The sequence below is a fragment of the Pagrus pagrus genome (genome assembly GCF_965226575.1).
Source record: "Pagrus pagrus genome assembly, chromosome: 19".
Taxonomy (NCBI): Eukaryota; Metazoa; Chordata; class Actinopteri; order Spariformes; family Sparidae; genus Pagrus; species Pagrus pagrus.
The window spans coordinates 21,479,278-21,490,091 of NC_140203.1; the positions used below are offsets into that span (position 1 = coordinate 21,479,278).

General features: G+C 39.5%; 1 protein-coding gene across 2 annotated transcripts; it reads left to right on the forward strand.

Moving 5' to 3' along the window:
- Positions 1-88: 88 nt before the first annotated feature.
- On the forward strand, positions 89-10,678 carry slc31a2 (solute carrier family 31 member 2). Of its 2 annotated transcripts, XM_084382562.1 has the most exons (4): positions 89-527; positions 4,463-4,529; positions 6,466-6,694; positions 7,492-10,678. In XM_084382562.1, the coding sequence occupies exons 1-4, from the start codon at positions 519-521 to the stop codon at positions 7,655-7,657; spliced, it is 471 nt and encodes a 156-aa protein (XP_084238688.1). In that variant the 5' UTR covers positions 89-518; the 3' UTR covers positions 7,658-10,678. The 2 variants fall into 2 exon arrangements, with proteins under 2 accessions (XP_084238688.1, XP_084238689.1); XM_084382563.1 differs by lacking the exon at positions 4,463-4,529.
- The last annotated feature ends 136 nt before the right edge of the window (positions 10,679-10,814 follow it).

Genomic DNA, 10,814 nt, shown 5'->3' on the forward strand with positions numbered 1-10,814 from the left:
GCCGAAAGTCCACGAATGACTTCGGCTCCCTCCGTCTGTCACGTGAACAAAATATTTTGTTGTCGGAATCTGTGCCTTTTGCGCATGCGTCGCGTCCGAAAACGTCCATCGACTGCATATCTCGGCTAACGTTGACGAACTATTGAAAAATAATGCAAATATTTACCAATTGTACGCACCCTGCTTAATTTCGACGGTGACATTTCGGTCTCGGAACGACTTGAACGGGACTTTCATCATTATTTCGATATTTTAGCCGCAGTGGCTCTTTGTTCTCCGTGGCTGAAGAACTCCATTAACCGTCAGCCCTCTGGTGTCCTCCTGCCGTCACGCAGTAGCCTCATTGGGCTGTAGTGACTCAGGAGCTGGCTCAGCGGCTCTGACTGTGGTACATTAGAGACATGGCTCGTACTTGACTGCACCCGAACAACAACTGTGTCGCGCTCCAGTGGGGAATGGGGAACTGGAGTCAGTAGCTGCTGAAACTGTGGTGTTAGCCTGCGCTCAGCAACTTCACCATGATGTCCGTAAGTTGTGTGCTCACTCCGACATGCATGTTACTTATTATGTATCACTGGAATAAGTTCTTTCTGTATTTTGAGTTGTGTCTCTAGTGTGCTGTTGAACCACAGCATGTGGTGTGGACGGGAGCAGACCGCAGTAAACACAGAGGAGCAGAATCAATGCTTTAAGCTGTTGACCCAGTTGTAGACAGTACTTTAACTGGGGGTACAGGGCATTGTATGGTAGACTAAGGCAGTTTGGCTGAAATCAATTAAATGTGACACTTAACACGTAAGTTGACCAATTTTGTTTTAGTTCAGTACTTGTTTCATTCTGACAACATGGTTTTCTAAAACAATAACGTGGTATAATCATACCATCACCGTACAATGCCACTGAGAGTAAATAGCCTACTTGATAACATTGAGTTATTGCCCAGCCCTACATTCAACCCATTTAACTCACATGTACCTTACTTTATTTCCTGGTATTTTCCAAAGTGAATCATAGCTTTTTTAATTTAAGAATCTGTCATTACTTCCTTTTAGACCGCCATAAACATGAAGCTTTAGTATTGTATGGTTAAACAATTTAGTTTTGGGGAAAACAATTTTAATCAGAAGAGAAAGATCTCCCTTGACTGATTTTTTTTCCATTTAATGCCAACAAACTCTTTGTTTTTGTGACTGAATGAACAAACTGACCTTAAAGGACGACACAATTTCTTGCTGTTTTACTTTGTTTATATGTGGCGGACCCTGCCACCATTCTAGCTTCAAACAGTGTTCTGGGACCTTATTTTCCTCTGTGAACAGCTTATTTATTCAGGTGTGGAAAAAAATAATATTCCTCATTTTGTATTCTCACCTCATTAATATTGTAAATATTAAAATTCTGATTTTGTATTTCTTCTCCAAAACTACATAGTGGCCTTTTTAAAGTGGCAAATTAAGTCCTGAATATGCTAATAATATGAGTGGCAACCAACCAAAAACACAGATCCAGTCCTTGAAAGTGTACTAAGTGTTTGTAGTAGAAACACCACTCTCCTTGTTTGCAGTCTCAGTAATCACCTGGCAAGCTAATATCTGGTTTTCTCAAGCGGTTTGAAAGATAAGCTCACAATGATCACCCTGCCTGGCCTTAGGGTAGATTGTTGACTCAAGATATCTATATTTGTCCTTCTCCATGTTTTCCGTGTGCCTGAAATACTTCACGTAGTCAGTATTAGAGTACATCTGCACTATTTGTGAACTTTGTTGACCTTTTTCTATGTTTAATTGTTAGAATCTTTATTTCAGTCAGAGAAGTGTCAACAGTCTGACAACCATAGAACTGGATTTTAGTGGAATGGCTAAAACTGAAAATGACAAGGAGCTAATCACTCACTAACCAGTTTTTTCTCTTTTACTGCTGTCACATTTTTCTGAAAAAGATAACTCGGATCCGATCAGATCTTATTTTTGTAGGGTTAGTCATCATTTTTAATAACAACATTGCACTCACCAAGTTATTTGCTTAGATTTTCGAACATGGTGACATCATTAGAAAGAAGTCTGACAGGGCAAGAAACAGAACTTCAAACTAACCCCAAGGTATGTTTGCAGGAGCCAACTTCCTGGTGCGATGAGAGAGTGATTACATACGCTACAGGTTGGCTCACTGTGCTTTGACCTCCACATACATTATCTTAGATCATCTGTCTTTGCTGTTGGCTGGTTTACAAACTGTGTGATCATCTCACTGAATGTAATGATTTTACTCATGTTTAGCTTTGATTGGTAGTATGCAATTTAAAAAAAAAAAGTCCTTGGCCATTTCAGATGTACGGAAGCCCTAAAGGGCCATGCATTCCTACATTTTATTTCCTCCGTTTTCCCATGATAACGAGTTAATTTCATTTGTTTTCTCGAGATCTCGAGTTATTATCTCAAAATAACAACTGCCGTTTTCCTGAGATAACGGGATAATTTTCTCGAGAAAACAAAATGATAGTGTAGCATATTAAATCATTGCAGGAAACATCATTCAGTGTAGCAATGTCAGAGGAGCAGGAGCATATCGATCACCACGTCACATATTTTTTCAATCAAGGCCTGACACAGGCTGAAATAGCATTATGCCTTGCTATTACAGATAATACACACATTAGTGTGCATAATCTAAAAAGACAGTTAGCAAGGCCTCAGCTATATCGGCGGCGCAATCTAAGTGAGCCTGATGTCGTCATTAACTACATAGCTGACCAGCTATGTAGTTAATGATGAGATCTCGAATTAATTATATAGTTATCTCGGGAAAACAAAGTTTCGTTATCTCAAGATCTTGAGAAAGTTATCCCGTTATCTCGGGAAAACGGCAGTTGTTATTTTGAGAAATTATAACTCGAGATCTCGAGAAAACAAATGAAATTAACTCGTTATCACAGGAAAACGAAGGAAATAAAATGTATGAATGCATGGCCCTTTAGGGCTTCTGTACAGATGGGCATCCTGGTTATATGAAGTACACATCAAACCTCTAAACCACAAGGAACCTTACAGGTTGAGCTTTGGGTTTCACATGAAGGGAGCAGACAACACACACATTCAAAGATATATATAATGTAACATTTTTTTCAACAATGTTGACTGTTGCTATAACTTTCACGTAAATCTCACTGTCCTTGTCTGTGAACATTTCCACCTGAGTAACGTTAGATAAGTTTTCATTGGCAATGGTGGTTATTTCACAATGAAAAACAACTCCAATGATCCCACGCTACTTCACAGTGTCATCAAACTCCATCTTTCATTTTCCTTCTTTTGACTGAGAGACCCTTTAGTGGCAGAAATGATGCACTCTTCCTTTATTCCACAGTGATATATAATGGATTAGAACTGCCACATTTTTAATCATTATATAAACAGTTGGAAACTTTAGAGAAATGTAAATGTCAAAGTGACATTTTTAAATTTCTTGTTTTGTCCAACCAACAGATAAAACCCCAAAGAAAAGGCCTATTTTAATTTTATTATATTCTCACACTGTAGAGGCTTGAACCAGAGAAAGTTTGGCCTTATGGTTGTTCTTAATCAACTAATTGATTGGTCAGTTTGGAAAATCCTTCCTTTTAGACCTTCTCCGGTGTGCAGCTGGTGAGAGCCACTCATGCCAGGCCAGGTGGTGAAAGGACAAAGAGCTGGGCAGCAGTAACACGCACACACACAAACAGTACATTCCTCTGTCAGTCACACATTCACAGCAGCAGGGCAGAACAGAGTGTGCTTTTGTGGGACCATACGTCCTGTAATTGTGGAGCAAGAGATCAGCTGAGTAGATTTGCTCTGAATGGCGTAAATTGGGTTTTTTTGTTATTAAGGAATCCAAAAATGATTTATAGAACAGAGGAGGTTTTGAGTGTGGCATGAAAGAATGTAAAGATAATTCTGCACGCACACCGTATGAAAACTGAAGAAACAGGAGTAAATTAACAGTTTTCCTCAGTTAAGTTCATTTCATTGTTCCTAAACAATGTGTGTTGTTTATAATCTTTATTGTTCTGAAATGTTGACCAGGTTTCTGTTATCCGGTATTTCTCCCATTTGTTTGGACTGGGACGTTGAAATCACTTGGAAAGGCACCAATTTTTCCAGAAACAAGACGTAAACACTGGCGTTTTTACTGCTCATTTTTATAACGCTAATGATCTTGGTCTTTTAAGAAAAGGTAAAAAGGAGAGCGTATGGCTTGCTTAGATCTGTAATCAAAACCGTTCTGAGTCATTGCACCAGAAAATAAAGCAGGTGAGGGCTGATAACAGAGCAGTGCAGCAGCTCTCAGTCTTACATGACTGATCGTGGTGGAAGGGAGGCTGAGGTCAGCGTTGTTGCAACACCTTGGCGTGCATTAATTTTGTTCAGCCAGTGAACAACGACAGCTGCTTCAGTTTTTTCATGTTTTTCTCTTTTTTCTTTAGATGACTTTCGGAGTGTCAAGCAGCGTGACGCTGCTGTTTGACTTCTGGGATGTGCACGGGCCTGCAGGTAACAGCGATACTGTCCAATATCTTCACTTCAGAGGATTCAAGATTCAAAGATTTATTCGTCACATGCAATTGTACAAGTACAGCAGCAGTGAAATGAAATTGCAACCACTCCGTTTACTGTGCAAAAAAAAAGTGCAACCAGAAAATCAAACTGAAAAGAGAGTAAAATAAAAGACTTAAAATTAAATAGAAAAAAGTCAAAGAAAAAATAAAATATAGATAGAGATATAGATATAGATATATAGATGTATGGTGTTTGCTGAGGGTGTGTTATGTTGGTTTATGAGAGTTTGTGTAAATGGCCTGAGGGAAGAAGCTCCTCCTCAGACGCTCAGTCCTGGCCATGACACTGCGTAAGCGCTTACCAGAAGGCAGCTTCACAAACAGTTCATGGTTGCGGTGGTGAATGTCCGTCATGATCCTGCTCGTTTTGAACCTACACCACCTGATGTAAATGTCCTGAAGGCAGGGCAATGCAGTTCTAGTGATGCACTCAGCACATCGGATCACTCTATGCAGAGACTTCCGGTTCAGGGCGCAGCAGTTGCCGTACCAGGCGATGATGCTTCCAGAGATGACAGCCCTGTGGAGATCTTAAATTTCCTCAGCCGTCTGAGGTGATACAGGCGCTGCCTAGCCTTCTTCACAGGAGCTGTTCACATTACTGTGGAATCAGTCTTGGTTGTCCTTTAAAAACCAGTTCTTCTGCTTAAAACATACAATAGTTTTGTGTCAACAGACACTGCTAAACACACATGGGAAGTTTATATAGCATCACTTTAAACTTAAGCAATGCATTTTTTTTAAAGAATGATCGACTGAAAACCTGCAGGCTTGAAGGATAAGACTGAAAGGTTGCAGCCTTTTGTGGAGGGCGTAGCAGCTGTCATCAGCTTGATTTCATATCAGTAAATGACATTGGCCTGGTTTCAAAGTAAAGAATGTGTCAGATCATCTGTAGACGACTCTGAAACCTGCCCTTCATACTTTTCATTTTCCACCATCAGTCTGTTCAGCGTGAGAGCCTGACCACTGCTGAGATTATGAAGCCAAAACCTTTATTTCTGGGTTTAATAATAATCCATTATTCATGTTGTAGCATAAACGTAATAATGAACAATGTTATAAGGAGCACTTGGTTCAGTACATGCCGTGCTGTACCTCAGTTTGAAGACTGTAAACATGACACAAACTTTTTTTTTTCATTTGACTTGATATATAGCCAAAATGTTAGAAAGAGTCTAAATTAGAAAATGATAATTTAGATTAAAGAATAAGTAAACAAGGCTTAAAACTGACCAGATAGGAAATGCTGGACTGCCTGATAGCCCCCTATCCTGTCTGACTCCTAGCTGTCCTATCCAAAATAAAAGCTAAAAGCCCAGATTAATCTTTGAAAAAAAAGTGTGCTGCCAACGGACTTAACAGTTACTCATTCATCACACATTTTGATTTTTCTCCTAAAAACATTGAGATTCCAAACCAAGCTCTACTCTGTTCTCTTCTCAGTTATTTGTTACTTACTGGCCAACATAAAGCACAGTATATGCCAGTACTCATATATTTGTCTCAGTGCCAATGTGGTAAGGTTCTACATAGTGTGTTTCAAACTATGGTTATGTGTTTAAAGCATAACCAGCATACAAATGATGAGCCAAGAGGATTATGCAGCAGGAATAGTTTGAACATTTTCTATTATATACACTGAGTATGTGACTCTGGATTGCCATAAGAATTTATAGTAACTGATGTGAATCCGAGCTGATTACACCTGGCATCCTCTGCGAGTTAGCTAGCAATTCTGTGTCGTGCTAAGTTAAAATATGAATCAAAGCTAAAGCAACATCTCAGTATTCAGGGATGAGTTAGGGTTTGTGACACCGAGCCCAGCTGTATGAGTTAACTCTCTGTATGTGGCGTTTTTCTGTCTCCAGGGATGGTGCTGTCGGTGTTTGTGGTCCTGCTGCTGACGGTTTTCTACGAGGTTCTCAAAGTGTGGAGGGTGTGGCTGGGGAGTAAGTCAAAGCTGGCCCAGCCTAAGTCTCCGTACGCCGTCCCTCCGCCCCTCCGCACTGACAGCAGCTCTGTACTGGAAAGCAGTCCCTCTGAATCCTCGCTGACCCCCATCGAGTCGCAGCCTTCTGCTCCGAACACCACAAACAGGTCAGGTTCCTTGTGATATACAACAAGGTCTGAATAAGCTTATATAAATCACAAACAATATGGTCATTGTTCTTTCTGCATAGAGCATGCTGCAAAAATATAAATAATGTAATACCTGATAATAATATTAAAATATAAGTTTTTTGGAGCAGATCTCCATCAAATGATAATGAGTACAGTCCTAGAGGTCAGAAAATTATGGAAGCCAGTTTCTGCCAGTAAAAGGAAAAATATATCTTCATGGTTAGTTACATTTATTTTTTAAAATCATAATTTCAACTTTTTATGTCACAGGTTTGATGTACTAATTCACTTTACTATTTTTAAATCATTGCTTTTTTTCTTTCTTTATTTTTTTACTGGCAGAAATGGTCCTCCGTACAAATAAACCTGAAATCGTACATGTAACAGCCGTTAGATTCTATATGCTTTCCTGACCCTGTATGGTGCTTTGTGTCTGTGTATCTTTGAGTCGACTATTCCCACTCACTAGATGTATGTGAGACTGAACATTGACCTCCCTCTCTGTTAGCTCATAGAAATGTATATATAAGCTAACAGAAAGGGAACATAGAACTCCCTCCCTTTCTGTAAAGTGTCACCTGTTCTGCCATAATGATTGAACACAAAAACAGCATGTAACCAGAGTCCTTGACTCGTAAAATCCTTCAACATCTCGACAAAACAAAAGAAAGAGTTCACACTATTTTACTGAATAAAGTATTTGAAGTAATGATCTTGTCATATAGATGTGTTGCAGCCTGTGTAAGTTATGTTTTCCTCCCTTTCCTCTTCAGATATTTGCTGCATGGTATCCAGACTCTCCTCCACATGCTGCAGGTGTCTCTGGGCTACATGATCATGCTTTGCGTCATGTCCTATAACACCTGGATCTTCCTCGGGGTTGTCGTGGGCTCGGTTCTCGGTTATTTCATCTCATTTCCTCTCCTGGGTCACGCCTGATAGTCTGGACAGTTCAGACAGAGGACAACATTTGTTTTTTTTCCTTTCTCCCCCCCCACAAGTTAAAGGATCTCACACTTTGGATACTAAATGGGAAACTACTTGACTGACTTCTTTCTACATGCTGTTCTATTGCTCTGTAGTGGAGTAAGTAAGTATTATTGAAGGGTTTAACACTGGAGGGCCATGAAAGGGGAACAACTACTGAAGAATGAGCTGCACTACACTTACTGTCACATAAAAATCCATCTAGATTGTTGACATTTTCTATCATTCTATCAGTTTGTCTCCCGTGTCTGGCCTCGGTACGAATGGGTGCCATTTACATTTGAACAGACATAATACCTTTTTTTTGGTACTTTACTCTCTCTGTAATAACATAAATGTAATTTCAGTTGTAAAAAATAAGTTCAAACTTCTTAACTTCAACATGTTACACACATAAAATAGAAAACTCTAACCTCTCCACCCCCAAACCCATTCCTTCAACCTCGAGCCTGTAACAGTCTGCCACCAGGGCATAGCAGGAGACAGTGTAGCATTTGCGAACACACTAAAAATGCTAAGCTAACATCATCCAAGAGAGTGAAAAAAGAGAGTGTGATCTCCAACATCACCTTATCTAACTATCTAATTAATTACCTGAAGTTGTGGAAGTGGTCGATATCTCACCTTCAGTTTACTCAACCATGGAGGGTTCAACTTCTTCAGCATCGGCTGCTGCTGCAGGAAATTTCTCTTTCCGGCTATCAAACACAGTACGCCATTCAGTTATTAGATATATTTAGATGTGTTAGAAGCCTAGCTCTGGCCTGCTTCACAGTTAGCATTACAAATATTGCAGTGATTGTTGTCTGCGTAAAGTGTAACCACAAATGCGACCACTTTTGGCTCACCATGTCCCCGACTCACTGTGACATGAACAAGCTGCATGGATGATGTAGTCTCCCTCTCTCTTTTTGTCTGTACTCCAAAGATGCCCTCTCAGGTAACGAAACATGGCACCGATTGATTTAACATGAATCAGTACTCTTGTTACCAATGTTACCGAAGCCAAGGACTCACTTGATAACTTGAATAACATTTGTCTTTGACAATAGGGACTGTGTGTATAATTTCATCATTAATAAGGCGGTTCCTTTGTGCTAAAGCGGAAATAGTGCAGTCCTCCTAGTGCTTCTCTGTGGTATTACTGTTGGTACCGCTGTTTCAAACACAGTTTTAGCAACATGGCTACAGCTAGCAGTCAGGCTAAGGTCCAAAGCAAAAAACAACAGTAAGGGTTTTGTTATTTACTGATCTTGTAGAAAAAATGAACCGTCTCAAGTCCCGGTGGTACGGAGAAACACATATTTTATTGGGACAACAGACTTTGACACAACACTAGAGTTTTCCTCTGCAGCGTAGAGTTTCCACAGTTATTCCAGTCTGTCCACTGTTACCTGGGGATAGTGACCTCTTCCTCTGTGCTGCAATGCAACCTTCGTTTTTGCGGGGAAAATTCAGGCCCGGTTGCAGATGGAAAAGCATCGTGAAAGTGAGGCTAATATGGTACCAGTCTGTACACGGATGGTGTCGTCTGTCTACAGCCATTACACTGTGCAGTGAGTATTTACTTACGTAGAAGCAAAAAAGTTGTCTATTGCCAGCTTCAAGAGACACAACATTGTGTTTCTTAGGCTCAGTCCTGCTTTTCTAGCAGCAAACATCTACGTGAGTAATGGAAAAAGGGATTTTAGTGCAGTTTTAGTTGGAGAAATGCATTTGAAACATCCACTGCAGAGGTACATCAAAAACTCAGAGATAGGAAGTCACCCTTAGCTTGTGGCGTGTAAGGCCTACGGTTGCTTCTGTAATTTAAATGTATTCTCATCCACCATGACAGACTGTTACACAGTTCACTGTATATCACTAAACAATTCAAGGTATTAATGACACTACAAAACTAGACTTTCAGTCAGAAAAGGAGAGCTCTGACTGTGTTGATAAGACATTGCTACTGTAACTTTAGAGTGAAACTCATACTGATGACTTTCATGTTTTTGATGGCTTAAAAAGCAACATTTTTAAGTGGAACCAACAACATACTTACATACATACAGTGTTTAAGTATTGTGCATAGTTTTCTATCTTTTGCAGTGTTTCGGAGTGAAACCTAAAAAGAGATTTTCAGTCAGAGGTCATAAGACTCAGATTCGGGAACTGAATCATGGGATTGCAGCTTGTAAACTTCTCTCTTGTGTCATCTTGGTTCTCGCACGTATGTCAGGGGACAGTGAAAGTTGATCATGAGGGTTTTGTGGCAATCATTGACAAACTACAAACAGTGTGAGTGCCTTGCAAATGACGTTTCAGATGTGTTTTCTATAGAAATATGGTCTTCTTTTATATTTCTAAAACTGATTCTGATAAGAGAAACATTTTCAAATATGTGGTTTACTAATAAATGGCAATATTTTGTTTCACCGCCCTGGTTTTGTGAAACAATCTCAAAGGATGTGGTCGACAAAAATAAAGAATAAATTGATAAACTTGTTTTTATTCATCCATATTTTATATATTTCAAGAAGACAAAAGTACTAAATATACAGGTTTAGCTGCTGACACCAAACAGACAGATTTTGTAATAAATAAACAGGAGATGGTGACAGAAAATTGTCCCCCACTTGAAGTAATGGGTCTTAGTTATTAATCTAAAGGCAGCAAACTCAAAATGTGCTTACTGGTACAGTGACAGTTATAATATGGATATATTATTTCACAACAGGACACTGACTCATGAAATTGGAAGGGGAGGACAAGAATTTAAACTCTTCTCAGAATTTGACAATACACTGTAGCTTGGTACAAAAGTGAAACTAATTCACCTGTGTCTGTGTGTGTGATGCTAACATAACATGTGGTAACACTTTGTTGTACAGGTTTCCCACAAAGAAACTGATATGTAACTGCAAATTCAAAAGAAGATTCCCAGAGATGTTTTCTGTGTGCCAATTCTAATAAAAACTATGTTTGTACTTCTGCCTGCATACTTACATTCCACTCTTCTGTATATACAACACCTTCTGTATTCCATGTCTGTTTGGTTCATGGCAGAGGGATCCATCCTCTGTTGCTTTTCCTGAGACGACGACTTTTATTTCCATATCTTTCCATA